The sequence below is a fragment of the Panthera leo genome, chromosome F2, assembly GCF_018350215.1.
Source record: "Panthera leo isolate Ple1 chromosome F2, P.leo_Ple1_pat1.1, whole genome shotgun sequence".
In the NCBI taxonomy this organism is placed as follows: Eukaryota; Metazoa; Chordata; class Mammalia; order Carnivora; family Felidae; genus Panthera; species Panthera leo.
Window position 1 is genome coordinate 20,952,798 of NC_056695.1, and position 18,146 is coordinate 20,970,943.

At 34.8% G+C, this 18,146-nt stretch overlaps 1 protein-coding gene and 1 pseudogene across 2 annotated transcripts in view; one reads left to right on the forward strand and one right to left on the reverse strand.

The window, feature by feature from the left end:
• XKR9 (XK related 9) overlaps positions 1-18,146 on the forward strand; it is a 40,440-nt gene that overhangs the window by 1,396 nt on the left and 20,898 nt on the right. The window contains exons 2-3 of one of the 2 annotated variants that reach the window (XM_042924421.1): positions 1,204-1,284; positions 7,204-7,735. In XM_042924421.1, coding sequence (XP_042780355.1) covers positions 7,464-7,735 — 272 coding nt within the window. In that variant the 5' untranslated portion in view covers positions 1,204-1,284; positions 7,204-7,463. The remainder of the gene's footprint in view (positions 1-1,203; positions 1,285-7,203; positions 7,736-18,146) is intronic. The other variant, XM_042924422.1, reaches the window with a different exon arrangement.
• Positions 5,370-5,923, reverse strand: LOC122210583 (annotated as a pseudogene).

Here is an 18,146-nt window from a genome sequence, read left to right on the forward strand (position 1 = left end):
GCTCCATTCTTCTATCCCTCGACTTTTTGTTTTAAGTTAGAATTTCCTTTGTGGGTTCCATCTCAAGTTCTTTTAATCTGTTGCCAAGCTCTTCATTTGGCAGAGAATGGACCCAACAAATAATATAAAAGTTGAGTGACTTGATTTGAGACATTAGACACCAGCAGAAGAGGAGGAACAGAGATTGGGTAGTGAACTTGGTTTGGACAACTGAAATTAGGATGATTATGGGATATTCTGGTAAAGAAATATATAGACAGTTGGTTATATGTGTTGAGCTCAGAAGAGTTCTAAGCTGCTGATACAAAATTGTCTTTGTGGATATGTTTAGAAATGTGACTTGAAGTTAAAGCCCTTCAAGAAATAAGATGAAAGATTTTATATTCTGTTCAGTTAATTTATTTACAATCATTTATCATCTGCCTGCAATGTGCAACGTATTGTTGTAGACATATGGGGGGGGTGTTAAAAATGTTAGTTGGCTTTCTAGAGGTTTATAACTAGGAAGGAGACATACATTATCTTATTTTAAAGCATGTGTGGGTAAATCCTAGTGAAGTATAGTTGAAGTGGTGGGATTGCAAGGGGGAAGGGGAGAATCAAATTAACTGGGAAGATCTGGGAAAGCTTAAAGGTGGTAGGGCTTTGAACTGATTCTTAAAGGACTGATAGAACTTGATCAGGTAGATGGAGGTAGGAAGGGTATTCTAAACAGTAAATAATGTTGAGAAAAGGCTTGGAAATAGAAGAACTGTAGTATTTATTTGGGGAAGAGAAATCAATAATCATATGTTCTTGGGGCATAGGGTTTGAGAAGGTATATAGTTTGAAAAAGGTAGGTGGTACTAAGTTAAAAATACTTCGTAAATTTCTTTATCAGAGTACTTCAAATTGAACAATCTCTCTCCTTCCTTTTCATACACTTGTCATCTACTTGGATATGCTGGGAAGCAAATTGTATTTTCTTGAAACTTAAATTTTGAATACAGTAAAACCTTGTAACCTAGTTAACTTATAAAAGGGGCCATGTGATTCCTTCTCCCAATGTGATAGTTATGAAAGGGTGTACTGTTAGTTCCAGTGACATAAACTCTGTTATCACTAGATGAGGAAATCCCATAATATGACTAACAGATGATTTCAGTTTCATTTTAGTATTCGATCTTAAAGGTTTACATACCCTTTAATGACACTTATTTTCAGTGAAGAAGAAATAAAAGATGCCAAGGATGAAGATTTTCCAGAAGGGACTTTGAGTTAAAGACAGCTTTTTATACTTGGCAAGTAAGTCTGTATTTTATACGTATTGAATTTGGTTAACAAACGAAAGTTTGCTAGTTTTTATTTCTTCAGATGTCTGGATTATTGCAAAGAGATCCCACACAGCGGGCAAAGGTTATTTATTTTGGCTGGCAGCCAGTTAGCCACATAGCTGGGTTGACCTTTGACTGAAATTGGATTGAAACTGTCCTATTAAGTCAGCAAGTATCACAAATTCTCTATGAAGTCAAATTTTGTAGGTGGTATTATTTGTCCTAAGGTGATAAATGGAACAGTGATTATACTGTAGGGATAGATAGGAACCATCCTTTATATAATTTATACAACTATGTGGTCATTGAAGGAGCTGGAGAGCCTCTTTATGAGAGCTGCTATGTTTATTTCCTTGCTATGTAGTTTTCTTTCCAGTTGGCATTATGTTCTGCCTGACTAAGTTAGGAATATAGAAGTTGCCATGTCAGATCAGTCTATTGAGTCTGATGTTTTGCCAATAACTTAGAAATTATTTTTGCCATTTTGTAAAATTTGTTTCAGAATTGCAAGTGACTTCCATATCCAGGCCAGGTAAAGGAAACTATCTTTGTGGGGATAGTGATTAAGAAATGTACCCATGGAGTGCTTAGGTCTGTAACGTTAAGGAAATTATCTACATTAAAGTCCGTTTACTCATTAGAGATAACTCACAAGCCTCAGAATTCTGGCCAATAATACCCTTCTCATAGAGATTTGTGAATATTAAATAAAATTGTCTAAAAATACTTCACACATAGTAAACCCTCAGCAGTGGTAGCTATTGTTACTATTATCTGTTCTTCCATTATATATGTGATATTCTTTTCCCTAGGTAGTGAAGCTTAACAAATTTCTTTTTTAAAATTAAAAATAGGACTACTCTATGACCTAACAATTGCACTACTAGGTATTTACCCAAAACGGATACAAAAATACTGATTGGAAGGGGCACATGCACCCCGATGTTCACAGCAGCATTATCAACAATAGCCAAATTATGGAAAGAGCCCAAAGATCTATTGACTGATGAATGGATAAAGAAGATGTGTATATCTATACAATGGAACATTACTCAGCTATCGAAAAGAATGAAATCTTGCCATTTGCAGTGATGTGGTTGGAGCTAGAGTGTATTATGTCTAGCAAAATAAGTCAGTCAGAGAAAGACAAATACCATATGATTTCACTCATATGTGGAATTTAAGAAACAAAACAGATGCATATAGGGGCAGGGAGAAAAAAAAGAGGGAGGCAAACCATTAGAGACTCTTATCAAATCATTAGAGACCATTAGAAACTAAGAGTTGCTGGAGGGGAGGTGGGCGGGGGATGGGCCAAATGAGTAATCAGTATTAAGGAGGGCACTTGTGATGAGCACTGGGTGTTACATGTAAGTGATGAATCACTAAATTCTCCTGAAACTGATATTATATTATATATTATATATAATGATGTATATTATATCAGTATATATATAATATACTATAATATATAGTATATTATATACTATATATTAACTAGAATTTAAATAAAAACTTACAAAAATACTATATTTTTTAGAATGATATTAGAACAGGGTTTGGATGCACATTGAACACATCCAGTATGACCATGGTAAGGAATTTGCCAATTTTTAGTGGAGCTTTTGTTTCTGGAGGATATATTTGAAATCTAGTACATTAGATTTTCAAACTAGCTGTTCTTTTCACCTGGAAAACTTTTCTACATGATATAGACATAACTAATTTCATTACTCATTTGCCTACCTCCTCAGTGAGGCCTGTCCTGACTATTCTAGTTAAAATTGCAACTCATAATGGGGGGCACCCGGTGGCTTAGTCAGTTGGGGGACCGACTTCAGCTCAGGTCATGATCTCATGGTCTGTGGGTTTGAGCCCCTCATCGGGCTCTGTGCTGACAGCTCAGAGCCTGGCACCTACTTCAGATTCTGTGTCTCCCTCTCTCTTCTCTTCCCCCCCACCTTGTGTTCTATCAAAAATAAGTAAATATTAAAAAAATTAAAAAAAATAAAATTTCAACTCATGATGAGACTATCTCTACTCTCAACTCCTAGAGTTGTATTTTTTTCCATAATACTTATCACCTTCCAGTATAATATTTCATTCACTTACTGTTTTTATTGTTAATTGATTGTCTTCCTCTGCTAGGATGTAAGTTCCACAAGGGCAGGAATTTTTGTCTCTTTTGTCATTTGATATATCCCAAAAGCCTAAAATAGCACATGGTAGGTTCTAAGTAAGTATTTAATTCAATTGAACAGAACCTTCTGATTAAATCTCATCCTCCTAACCTCCATGCTTATGTTGGGCATGATGTCTTTCATTTTAAAATAAGAAGCATACTGCAGGGAAATTCATGGCCTGCTGGATAGGGAAAACTCAGATTTTAAGATTATTTTTTTCTATACTGTTGGCCACAGCATTCTTGACAGGAAAAGTAGTAATAGCGAGCTTTTTTTTTTTTTTTTTCTGTAAGAAGAGTGAAATACCTTTTCATATAATTTTGAAGACTTTTAAACAAAATACTTATACGTGGTAAAATAACGAGAACACTGTAAGTATTGGGTTGTGTGTGTTTTTAGTAACATTGCCCCCTCCTGGTTTTTAAAGTAATAAATGTTCTTTATAGAGCATATCAGGTGTTAGTCTATTCAGGCTGCCATAACAGACTACCACAGACTATGTGGCTTAAACAACAGAAATTAATTGTTTATAGTTCTGGAGTCCAGAAGTCCAATATCATGCTGCCAGCAGGGTTGGTTTCTTGTGAGTCCTCTTTTTGTTGGTTGCAGATGACTGCCTTCTTGCTGTGTCCTCATGTGAGTGTATGGGAGGAGGGTGTGTGGGGGAGATAGGTCTGTGTTGTCACTTCATTGAAAAAAAATTTAACGTTTTATTTTATTTTTTGAGAGACAGAGACAGAGTGCGAGCAGGGGGAGGGGCAGAGAGACAGGGAGACACAGAATCTGAAGCAGGCTCCAGGCTGTGTCAGCACATGGGGCTTGAACCCATGAATGCGAGATCATGATCTGGGCTAAAGTCGGATGTTCAACCAACTGAGCCACCCAGGCACCTCTGTCACTTTGTTTTATAAGGTCATCAGTCCTATTGGATTAGGGCTCGGTCCTTATTATTCCTTTTAAACTTAATTACCTCCTGAGAGGCCTATCTTTAAATACAGTCACACTGGTAGTTAGTACTTCAACATAAGAACATGCCACAGTATTTATTTTTACTTAACATTCTTGAAAGTGAAGTCAAAGATGGCAAACTCAGATGCTTATAGAGATCAGGGAGGCAGGCAAGGTAATGATGGTAACTTAACATTTATTGAGCTCTAACTGTATGCCAAGTGCTAGAGGTTTATGTGTATTATACATATTACCTTTCTTAGTTTTCACAACAACCCTGTGAGGTATATGCCATTATTATTTCCATATTTCAGGTGAAAGAAAATAAGGCATAGGCAGGTAAAAGAACATGTTTAAGGACACACAGCTAGTAGGTAGCTGTATTAGCATTGAGACCCAGCTGCTGAAATGACTGAAGTTAGGTGGCTTGCTACTGTGGTGAACTTGAGAGAGCATGCCCCCATTAGTAGGAGGCATCCACTACTAATGAAGGAATATTAGCCTATTGTAGCAGTTCTTTCAGTTTTTTGATAGCCGTGAAAAATCTGGATTTTTATATGAAATATTGGCAATTACTTAGGAAAATTAAAAAAAAAACCCTGTTGACTCAAACTTTTTTTTTTCCTTTTTTTGTAGCTTTGAAACATTTTATTATAAAAACCTGGCACTCTTAAACATAAACTAATAAGAACTTAAAATTCATTGCCCATGCAGCACCTGGGTGGCTTAGTTTGTTGAGTGTCTGACTCTTGATTTTGGCTCAGGTCATGATCCCAGGATCAAGCCCCGCATCAGGCTCCATGCTGAACGTGGAGCCTGCTTGGGATTCTCTCTCTCTATCTCTCTGCCCCTCTCCCCAACTCTCTCTCTCTCTCTCTCTCTCTGTCTCCCTAAAATTAAAAAAAAAAATCATTGCATATTTACTTCATTTTTTAGCTTGACCTTGTAGTAAATCTTTAGCTTCATTGATTTTGGCTGCTGTAAGGAGATCCTCTCTTGTCTAGGTGATTTAAAATTGTAATTCGTTGATGAGCATCTCTTATTTTTCCTTTATTGGCAGTAGAACTTATGCCTACTACTTATTTTTTATTTTTATTTTATTATTATTATTATTATTATTATTTTTTTTTAGCTTACTCCTGCTATTAGTGCTGCTTCTCATTTTGTCATTTCGGGTTCAAACCCACCTCTGTAATAGCGACCACTGAAGGCAGATTTTGGTAGACTTTGAAAAGCTTGTTTTGCTTTAGGCTCCGTATGGTTTATGGCTTACAAAATTATAACAGCCTGCAAATCCTGCAGCAGTAATGGTCAATCCATTTGCTACCACTGTACTGGCTCTGGCTCTGGGTCTGGTTTAAGTCCCCTGCTTCTACCCAGCCTAGAGGCTGCAGCCACCAATTCCATGCCTTTACCAGAGAGCACCACTGGCTGGTACAAAGGGCCCAGACACACACACCCCACGAAATGTGGGAGCATCTTTCAAGTCAGACAGATTTTGTCTGTGGATTGCATTCAGCCCACATTTATAAAATAGGGGTCATAATAGTAGTACCTATCTCCTAAATTTGATGTAAGAATTAATCTTACATCAAATTTAATCTTACGTCTAAATCTTGTATAAGATTTAGTTTAATGCCTGACACATAGGGCTAAGTAAATGTTAGCTAACATTAGTAGCATAAACATTTTTTCCAGTCATTCAAATTCTTTAAAAGTATAATTTACTATTATTTTTATTTTAAGAGATTATATAAGTAATACATGAGTACATATCTCTTGTAAAAAACTCCCAACAATATAGAAGAGTAATTAATTACAGGATTGAAATTGCATTTACTTTCTATTCCCAACTTCCTTACTTTCTCCATATATAATTGAAAACCATAAATGCTATATTTTTCCTTCTGGCACTTGCTTTTTTTTGCTTAACATATCTTGGAGATCTTTTGAAGTCAATTTATACAGAGCTGCTTCATTCTTTTTAAAAGTTGCATAGTATATTCTTTGCTATGGAGGTAAATTAACTTATTGAACTAGGTCTCTTGTCATCTAAATAGTTTTCAACTTTTTGCTGTTCTAAAAACAGGTTTTGCAAAGAGCACATATCTTTGTACACATTTGTGACTATTTCCCTAGGCTTGATTCTTAGGTAGAATTGCTGAATCGAAACCATATAAAGTTAACTATAGGGAACAAACTGATTGTTACCAGAGGGGAGGTGGGTGGGGGGATGGGTGAAATAGATGATGGGGGATTAAGAAGTGAATTTGTGGTGATGAGCACTGGGTGATGTACAGAATAGTTGAATCACTATATTGTACACCTGAAACTAATATAACACTGTGTGTTAACTAATGAATTAAAATAAAATTTAAGAACCAGATTAAAAATTTTCACAGCTGTTGCACCTTTGTTAAATATTTTTTGGTAGTTGTGTAATGTTGCATTTTGTGAATCTACCGTTATTTACCAGTTCCTTATGTTGCCACATTTAGATCATTTCTAGTTTTTTGCCACTTTAGATAGACAAGTGATAGATATTTTTGTTAGTAGGTTATGGTTTTTAAAAGGTAAGTAGTCTGACAGGAAGTTGTCAACTAATAAGTTTATTTCTGAGGCTTTACTTTACCAAAGCTATTATAAGAACTGTATGTAGTGGTGATATGTTGTTTTTAGAAAAAGTACATGTTTGATAAAGTCATGGACTAATATTATACTCAAGATTTTTAGAATCTTTTATGTATCTTTCATTTTAGGTGTTGTCATCTGTAATGAAGATCATTGAGAAAACTGAATGAAGACTTTTAACATTGGATCTGGATAGGAGATTTAGAAAAGAAAATTAAAATTAGTCACTTTAGTTTTAGTGTTCCAATCTATAATATTTATTCTTTCTTCTGAATAAATTCAGGGAACAGAAACTAAAATTCATTGCTATCCTAATGGACACAAATATTTGTTCTTTGTGTGTGTGTGAGAGAAAAAAGTAGCTAACCAAGAGCTATAGTGATTCATAATGAAATACACTAAATTGAATTTTATGATGTCAGTTCTTGGCATTGTAATCTATATAACTGATTTAATTGTGGACATCTGGGTGTCTGTCAGGTTTTTCCATGATGGACAATATGTTTTTGGTATTTTAACAGTAAGCTTTATGTTCTTTGGAACACTTGTGGTTCAGTGTTTTAGTTATTCTTGGTTCAAGGCTGATTTAAAAAAAGCAGGCCAAGAAAGTCAGCGTTGTTTTCTTCTACTTCATTGCTTGCAAGGAGGAGTTTTTACAAGGTGAGCATACACTTTTGATCATTAACACTATTTTTCCTTCATCCAAATAAAAACTATGTTTCTGTGTTTGGGTAGTGAAATGTACAAAGATCCCCTATTTGCATGTAGCACAAAGGTTACTTGCTCCTTAGTATCAGTGCTTATATGAGTCATTGCTGTACTGTTAGAATTTTCCAGATTCATTAATAGAATGTTTTAATTTACCTAATTAAGTTATTTTTTCTGATATGTATTCACTTAATATAGGAGGGAAATGACTCTTTTCTGTGCCTTGTGAATCTTCTATCTTCTATTTTATATTCCAAGCCTGATAATGTAAATATAGATTATCAGTTGCAACTCTGATAGAGCACTTAATTTTTCAAGTTACTTATGCCACTGATTTAACTAAATGAAATTTTTACTGCAATAATGCAGTAGCCATGTGCAGAACTAAAAACAACCTTAAGAATCATCTTGTTCAAAACCTTATTTTATAGTTAAAGAAACTAGTATCCAAATAGTCCTGAGAATTCTGTGATTTTCCGTATGTCTAATTTCATCTGACATTTTCATTATTATATTAAGGAATTTAATTATGTTAAAAGCAATATATATATTCTAGGTAAAGAGAAAAATTAAAGACAAATATTAAGATGATAGGATTAATTGTTTTGTTACAGTTAGATTTTGAATTTGGTCTATTTTAATAACCATCTATCTTGAGAGATATTTTAGTGGCTCTAGAAATCTAGTGAGTAGTTATTTTGTCTCTGCATATTATATTTTCTTGGGTTTCCATTGTTGCTATTCAGAAATTAAATGCCAGTCTTTTCTAAAGTTTTGCCACATTTCCTTCTGGGATTCCAAGAAAATATAAATTAGACCTCACACTATCTAACGTGAGTGTTACATGTTAGATGTTCTCAATTTTTATTTTCTGACTCTCTGTGGTACATTCTGTGAATTTTTTTCATAACTCTTTTAAAAAATTTCACTAGTACTTTCTTTTGCTGTGGGCAAAATGTTATTACATCCAACCACTGAGTTTCAAATTTTGACTATTATAATTTTTATATTTGGAAACTCTATTTGGTTCTTTTCAAGTCTGCTATGTCACTTTTTATAATTTCCTTAGTTGTTTCATTTATAATTGCAATGTCTGAAGCCTTTTCAAGTTTGTTCCAACTGGTTCTGCTTCTGCTATCGAGTACTCATATTGCCTTGTTTTCCTGTGTACCAGGTGTCAATGATCATGTTCTGGTCATTGCTCTTGAAAAAATTATTTGTGGGGCCTTCACCAAGCCCTCTGTAGAGGCTTTGAGTTTATTCTTAGGAGATGCCTAAAAGGTCTATCATATGGGATCTACATTTAAATTCTTAGCTTGAGGTTCCTTGGTCTTACTTAGGTAATGCATAACTGGTATACGACTCTGTTCCAGGAAAGTCTGTGTCAACAATAAATATACTGATCAGTTTTTAAACAAATCAGCTTATTAAGGTATAATTTTACATATGATAAGATGCACATATACATATATAAAAGATATCTTAAGAGTTTTGAGTCATTTAGTCTTCTAATCCATGAACAAGGTTTTTCTGTCCATTTATTTAGACTTTTGAAAATTTCCTTAAACAAAGTTTTGTGGTTTTTTCACGTATAGGTCTTTTTTTAAAGTTTATTTATTTACTTTGAGAGAGAGAGAGAGAAAGAGAGAGAAAGAGCATGTGCAAGAGGTGGGGGAGCAGAGAGAGAGGGAGGGAGAGAATCTCAAGCAGATTCTGCACTGTCGGTGCAGAGCCCTATGTAGGGCTTGATCTCATGAACCACGAGATCATGACCTGAGTAGAAATCAAGAGTCTAACACTCAACGGTCTGAGCCACCAGGTGTCCTTAATGTATAGGTCTTATATATGTTTTGTTATAGTTATCCCTAAGTGTTTCATTTTTTTGGATGCTATTATAAAGTGCTATTTATTTTTAATTTTAATTTCTAATTCTTTATTGCTGATATATAAAAGTATAGTTTTTATTTTTTAAATGGATTTAAAAAAACTGAAGTATAGTTTATATATTAGTTTCAGATGTACAACACAGTAATTCAACTATTACATATGTTACAAAATGCTCACCAGGATAAGTGTGGTTACCATCTGTCACCACACAAAGTTATTATATTATCGACTACATATCCTATGCTGTACTTTTTATCCTCATTTATTTTATAACTGGAGGTTTGTACCTCTTACTCCCCTTCACCTATTTTGCTTATCCTCTCATTCCCTGCTTCTGGTAACTGCCAGTCTGTATTTATGAGTTTGTTTCTGTTTGTCTTGTTTTGATTTTTAGATTCCACAGATAAGTGAAATCATATGATATTTGTCTTTCTCTGACTTATTTCACTCAGCATAATGCCTTCAAGGTCCATCCATGTTGTTGCAGAATGAGCAAGAGCTCATTCTTTTATGGCTGAGTAATACTCCATTGTGGGAGTGCCTGGGTGGTTCAGTCGGTTAACTGCCAGACTCCTGATTTTGCCTTAGGTCATGACTCACGGTTCGTGAGATCGAGCCCTGTGTTGGGCTCTGCACTGAAAGCATGGAGCCTGCTTGGTATTCTCTCTCTCCCTCTCTGCCCCTTCCCCACTTCTGCACACGTGCACATGCACTCTCTCTCAAAATAAATAAACATTAAAAAAATACTCTGTTGTGAATATACTACATCATCCTTATCCATTCATCTATTGATAGATACTTTGGTTGCTTCCGTATCTTGGTTATTGTAAATTATGCTGAAGTACACATAGGAGTGCATATATCTTTTTGAATTACTATTTGTGGGGGGGTAAATGTGGAAGTGAAATTATTGGATTGTATAGGATTTCTATTTTTAATTTTTTGAGGAAACTATGTTGTTTTCCATAGTGGATGTACCAATGTATATTCCCACCAATAATGCATGAGGGTTTGCTTTTCTCTACCTCCTTGCCAACACTTATTTTATGTCTTTTTGATACTAGCCATTCTGATTGGTGTGAGGTGATATCTCATTGTGGGTTTCGATTTGATTTCCCTGATAATTGGTGATGTCGAGCATGTTTTCATGTGTCTGTATGTCTTTTTTGGAAAAAAATATCTCTTCAGGTTGTCTGCCGATTTTTTTATCAGATCATTGTGGGTTTTTGGTGTTGAGTTGTATGAGTTCTTTACATATTTTGAATATTAACCCCTTGTCAGATATATCATTTGCAAATATGATAGGTTACCTTTTTTTTTTGTTGATGGTTTCCTTTGTTTTGTAAAATCTTTTTAGTTTGATGCAGTCCCAGTAGTTTATTTTTGCTTTTGTTTCCCTTGCCTGTGGAGACAGATCCAGAAAAATGTGGCTAAGGCTGATGTCAAGAGTTTACTGCTTGTGTTTTCTTTTAAAAGTTTTATGGTTTTAGGTATTACATTTGGGTCTTTAAACCATTTTGAGTTTATTGTTGTGTTAAAAAGTGGTCCGGTTTCATTCTTTTGCTTGTAGCTGTACAGTTTTCACAGCACCATTTATTAAGGAGACTGTCTTTTTCCCATTGTATATTCTTGCTTAGTTTTTGTGGATTAATCGACATACAAGCATGGGTTTATTGCTGGACATTATTCTATTCGTCGGTTTATGTGTCTTTTTTTTTTTTGGTGCCAATACCATGCTGTATTTTTAAAAAATGTTTATTTTTGAGAGAGAAAGCATGAGCGGGATAAAGGCAGAGAGAGAGGGGGGCAGAGGATCTGAAAACGGGCTCTGTGCTGACAACAGAGAGCCTGACGTGGGGCTTAAACTCATGAACTATGAGATCATGACCTGAGCTGAACTCAGAGGCTTACCCGACAGAGACACCCGGGTGCCCCAATACCATACTATTTTGATTACTATAGTTTTGCAGTATAGTTTGAGATCTGGGATTATGACACCTCCAGCTTTGTTCTTTCTTAAGATTGCTTTGGTTTTTCAGGATCTTTTGTGTTTCCATACAATTTTAGGATTATTCGTTTTAGTTTTGTGAAAAGTACTGTTGGTATTTTGATAGGGTATTTTGTGTTGGATCTTTAGATTACTAGAGTAATATGAACATTTTAACAATATTTGTTTTTCCAATCCACAAGCATGGTATATTTTCTCACTTGTTGTGTTTTCTTCAGTGTCTTACAGTTTTTAGTGTACAGGTTAAATTCACTTCCTTGGCTAAATTTATTCCTAGGTATTTTATTCTTTTTTAATTTTTTTAATGTTTATTCATTTTTGAGAGACAGAGAGAGACAGAGCATGAGCAGGGAAGGGGCAGAGAAAGGGAGACACAGAATCCAAAGCAGGCTCCAGGCTCTGAGCTGTCAGCACAGAGCCCAACGTGGGGCTTGAACTCACAAACTGCGAGATCATGACCTGAGCTGAAGTCGGATGCTCAACCGACTGAGCCACCCAGGCACCCCCACTAGGTATTTTATTCTTTTTGATGCATTTGTAAATGGGATTTTTCTTTCTTTCTGCCAGTTAGTTGTTTGTGTGTAGAAACACAACACATTTCTGTATGTTGATTTTGTATCCTGCAACTTTACTGAATTCGTTTATTAATTCGAATAGTTTTTTGGTGGAGTCTTTAGGGTTTTTATATATAGTATCATGTCATCTACAAATAGTGACAGTTTAACTTTTTTCTTACCAATCTGGGTGCCTTTTATTTCCTTTTTTGCTGTGGCTAGGACTTCTAGTAATAGGTTGAATAAAAGTAATGAGAGTGGACATCTTGTCTTGTTCCTAATCTTAGATGAAAGCTCACAGGTTTTCACCAATGAGTATGATATTGGCTTTGGGTTTGTCATACATGGTTTTTATTATGTTGAGGTATGTTCTCTCCAAGCCCAATTTGTTAGAGTTTTTATCATGAATGGATGTTGTGCTTTGTCGGATGTTTTTCTGCATCTCTTGAGAGGATCATGATTTTTATCCTTCATTCTTGTTTTTTATAATGATCTTCTATCCTATGACTTTGATAGGGTCACTTATTAGTTCTAATAGCTTTTTTGGTAGACATTTACTAGTTACAGTAACTCTTTTGTAGACTCCTTAGGAATTTTTTTTAGGAATTTTTTACATAGGGAAGCATGCCGTTTCGAAAGAAACCATATTGTCTTGATTACTGTAGCTTTATAATACTCCTTTATGTCATATGCTTTTCACTCCTTTACAGTAGACTTTATTTTTTTAGAGCAGTTTTACGTTCAAAGAAAAATTGAGTAGAAAGTAAAGTTCTCATATATCCCCTAATCCCCCATCAACAGCTTTCTATACTAGCAACAGTCCTTACCAGAATGTTACATTTGTTACAATTGATGAACTTCTATTAACACATTATCATCACCCAAAGTCCATAGTTTACACTGGAGTTTATTCTTGGTGTTGTACATTCTGTGGGTTTTGACAAATGTATAATGACACGTATCCACCATATAGTATCATATGTAATAGTTTCACTGCCCTAAAAATCCTTTGGGCTCTGTCATCCCTACTGCCTCCCTAACCCCTGGCAACTACTGATCTATTTACTGTCTTCCAGTTCTTTCCCAGAACATTATACAGTTAGAATCATGAAGTATGTAGCCTTTCAGATTGGCTTCCTTCCCTTAGCAATAGGCATTTAACATTCTTTTGTATCTCTTCATTTCTTTTAGCACTAAATGATATTCCTTTGTCTGAATGTATCACAGATTATTTATCCATTTACCCAAGGAAGTATATCTTAGTTTCCAAGTTTTGGGAATTATGAATAAAGTTACTGTGAGTATTCATGTATAGGCTTTGTGTGGACATAAATCTTCACTAATTTGATACATACCAAGGAACTGGTATGTATTGCTGGATCATATGGTAAGAGTAAGTTTTTTTTTTTTTTTTTTAAACAGAGTATGTGTGTGTGTGTGTTTAAAGTTTATTTATTTTGAGAGAGAGAAAAAAATGAGTGGGGGAGGGGCAGAGAGAGAAAGAGACAAAATCCTATGCAGGTTCCATGTCATCAGTGCAGAGCCTGACATGGGGCTTAAACTCAAAAACTGTGAGATCATGACCTTAGCTGAGATCAAGAGTCAGACGCTCAACTGACTGAGCCACCCAGGTGCTCTAAGTATGTTTAATTTGGTAAGAAAATGCCAGACTATTTCCCAAAGTGGCTGTACCATTTTCTGTTCCCACCAGCAGTGATTGAAAGTTTGTATTGCTCCACATTCTTGCCAGTACTTGATGTCAGTATTCTGGATTTTGGCCGTTCTAATAGGTGGGTGGTGGTACCTCATTTTAACTTGCATTTACCTAATAACATATGATATGGAGCATGTTTTCATATGCTTGCTTGCTATCTATGTATCTTCTCAGGTGAGGTATCTATTCAGGTTTTTGCCCATTTTTTTAATCAGGTCATTTTTTTATTGTTGAGCTTTAAGAGTTCTTTATATATTTTGAATAACAGTTGTTTATCATATGTCTTTTACAATTATTTTCTCCCAATCTTTAGCATGTCTTCTCATTCTCTTGACATATCTTTACTTTCAATTTGTATGTGTCTTTATGTCAAAACTGGGTTTCTTCTAGACAACATATAGTTGGGTCTTGAAGTCATATATTCATTATGTTTTTTTTCAAAATTGTTTTGTCTATTTTAGGGCCTTTGTATTTCTACATAAATTTGAATCAGTTTTCCAGCTATTATAATTGGCATTGTCTTTAAAATGTCATTTTTCAATTATTTGTTTCCACTGAGTAGAAATACAACTGATCTTTTTTTTAACTTAATCTCCCAAGAACTTGCTGAACTCACGTAGTCAATTTTTTGTTTGTTTGGTTTCTTGGTATTTTCTGTGTTAATCATCATGTCATTTACAAATAAGAATAGTTTGATTTCCTTTTTAAAAATGCTTATTCCTTTTATTTATCTTTTGTATTGCATCATTCTCTATCTAGGTCTTCCAGTAAAATATTGAATAGAAGTGATGACAGTGACATTCTTGGTTTGTTTCTGATCTCAGGGATAAAGTGTTGAATCTTTGGCCGTTAAGTTTGGTGTTAGTTGCAAGGTGTTCATAGCTGCCCTTTATCAGATTAAAGAGATTTCATTCTCTTTTAATAATCTTGAGAGATTTATTTTTGTGGATTGATGTTTAATTTTGTCAAATATTTTTTTGTACCTGTTGAGATCATATGGTTTTTCATTAATTCATTTTTCATTGATTGATTTAAGGCTATTAAACCAACTTTGCATTCCTGGGACAGACCCTAATCGATCTTGATTTTTTTAATACATTGCTGAATTTCATTTGCAAATATTTCATCAAGCATTTTTGTGTCCATGCTCATAAGGGATATTTGTTTTACAACAAATTGTTTTACAATTTTCTTTTCCTTTTTTGGTGGGGGGTGCGGGAGGGAGAGTGTGCACATGTGTGCAAGTGGGGCAGAGGGAGGAGGGTGAGAGAGAATCTGATTCAGGACTTGATCTTACAACTGTGAGATCATGACCTGAGCCAAAAATCAAGAGTCAGATACTTAAGTGACTGAGCCCCCCAGGCGCCCTACAATTTTCCTTTAATGTCATTGGCGGGTTTTATTTTTTGTTATTTAGTTAAAAAAATGTTTATTTACTTAGAGAGAGGGAGGGAGGGAAGGAGGATGGGAGGGGCAGAGAGAGGGGGAGAGAGAGAATTCTAAGCAGGTTCCACACTGTCAGTGCAGAGCTGGACTCAGGGCTGGATCTCCTGACCTAAGCCAAACTCAGGAGATGTTTAACTGAGCCAACCAGGCACCCCTCACTGGCAGGTTGTAGATAGTTTTATGCTAGCCTCATAACCCAAGTTGGAAAGTGTTCCTTCTTTGTTTATTTTCTGAAGGAGTTAGTATAAGACTGGTGCTATTTCTTCCATAAATGTTAGAAAAAATGTATTGGATGGAGTTAATGTGTGTAGATTTTTTAGAACAATTAGATTTATTCAGATTTTCTGTTTGATCGTTTGTCAGTGTTAGTAAGTTGTGTTTTTCAGGAAATTTTTCTATTTCATCAGAGTTGTTCAGTTTATTGGTGTAAACTTGCTCCTAATATTCCCTTATTGTAGTTTTGCTCTCTATAGGCTCTTTAGTGCTGTCACCTTTTCTATTCCTGATATTGGCATTTTGTGTTCTTTACCTCTCCCCACCCCACAGCAGTCTTGTTTGAAATTTATCAGTGTCTAATGTCTTTTTAAAGAACCAGATTTTGACTTTGTTTTTTCTATGTTTGTCTCTTACTTATTTTATTGATTTTTGCTTTTATCTTTATTGTTGTCTTCTTTCTATGTGTTTAGGGCTTTTTTCCCCCTCTTTTTGTAGTTCATTTCTGTGAAAACCTATATCATTACTATTAACCCTTTCTTTTTTCTAATAAAAGTATTTAAGCTATAAAGATTTTCCAAACCTTTGAATTAGCTGTTTTCCAGACATTTTGATAGTTTGTGCTTTTATTATCAATCAGTTCAAAAACTGTTTGCTTTCCATGTGACTTCATCTTTTACCCAAATGTTAGGCTGTATTTAAATAATTTTTCAGGTATTCAGGTGTTCTGTAGATATTTTAATATTGATTTCTAATTAATTCCATTATTAGCTAACATACTTTTGACATTTCAATCTTTTGAAATTTATTTTGGTTTGTTTTACTGTCCTACATATGGTCCATCGTTATGATTTCATGTGTACTTGAAACATATGTGTTCTGTTGTTAGTTGTAGTATTCTATAAATGAAATTTAGTAAATGTAGTTGATAGTATCACATAGAAATTCTACATTCTTAATGATTTCTTGCTTTGTCGTTAGGTGTGTTGGGAGAACTGGGTAGCCATTTGGGGGAAAAAAGCATATGTGAATTATAATTAGACTGGACCTTCATATAAAAGTCAGGCTTAGCTCATAACCTAGGATGGCACATGGTCTTGAAAAGGGTTTAGCTTGTTCAGTGATAAAGGTGAACTCTTTAGAAGTAGCTTGATAGAAACATACAGGTGGGTATTGGGAGAATTTTAAAATGTTGCAGTTTATGTCTTCAGCCTCCCAGTCTTTTATGTGAGAAAATATGTGTTCTAATTCCTGCTAGACAGAAGAACATATGAAAGGATAAATTGGAAGACTTTTGTTTCCAGGGTAGCACTACTCCCTACCCCTCCAAATCCAAACCACAAGGATAAGAAAAGAGGTGTTTTTGTCTGTATGCCATGTAAAGACCACAGATTGTAGAAATATACCAGACTAGAAGAGGAAACAATAGCAAGTATATGCGGCATTAGAACAGTAAAGTTTTGATTAACTTTAGAGTAGGGATAATTTAAGATTGCATGTTATGGATTATATTCTGGGTAAGTTATCAAACACCAGGATAGATTCCAATTGAATAAATAGTTAATGTAAAAAAGCAAAAAAAAAAAGTACTATAAGAAAACATGGGAGAATTTCTTTATAGCCTTGGAGTCAGAACTTTCTAACCATAACTCACCCATAAGCCATAAAATTATAGGTTTGACCTATAAAAATGCATGTCAATAAGCAAAAACAAAAATTCCCCAAGTCAGCAAAAACAAAAGCAAAGCAAAAAGAAAAGGCAACATTAACAGGGAAGAAAAATATTTGCAGCTTATAACAGACAAAGGGCTAGTCTTCTAATATTTAAAAAATTTTTTTTAACGTTTATTCATTTTTGAGAGACAGAGACACAACATGAGTGGGAAAGAGGCAGAGAGAGGGAGACACAGAATCTGAAGCAGGCTCCAGGCTGTGAGATGTCAGCACAGAGCCCAATGCAGGGCTCAAACTCACACACTGTGAGATCATGACCTGAGCCGAAGTCAGTCGCTCAACCAACTGAGCCACCCAGGCGTCCTAGTCTTCTAATATTTAAAGAGCTTGTGAAGTGAAAAGTAAAAGAAAAATATAATAGAAATAGAATAAGAAAATGGAAATTTTCTTTTTTTTTTATTCATTTTTTTCATTTTTAAAAATTACATCCAAGTTAGCATATAGTGCAATAATGATTTCAGGAGTACATTCCTTGATGCCACTTACCCATTTAGCCCATAACCCCTCCAGCAACCCTCTGTTTGTTCTCTATATTTAAGAGTCTCTTATGTTTTGTCCCCCTCCTGTTTTTATATTATTTTTCCTTCCCTTTCCTTACGTTCATCTATTTTGTCTCTTAAAGTCCTCATGTGAACGAAGTCATATGGTATTTGTCTTTCTCTGACTAATTGCACATAGTTGCAAATGGCAAGATTTCATTCTTTTTGATTGCTGAGTAATACTCCACTATATGTATATGTGTGTGTGTGTATGTGTGTGTGTGTGTGTGTGTGTGTGTGTGTGTGTATATATATGCGCCACATCTTC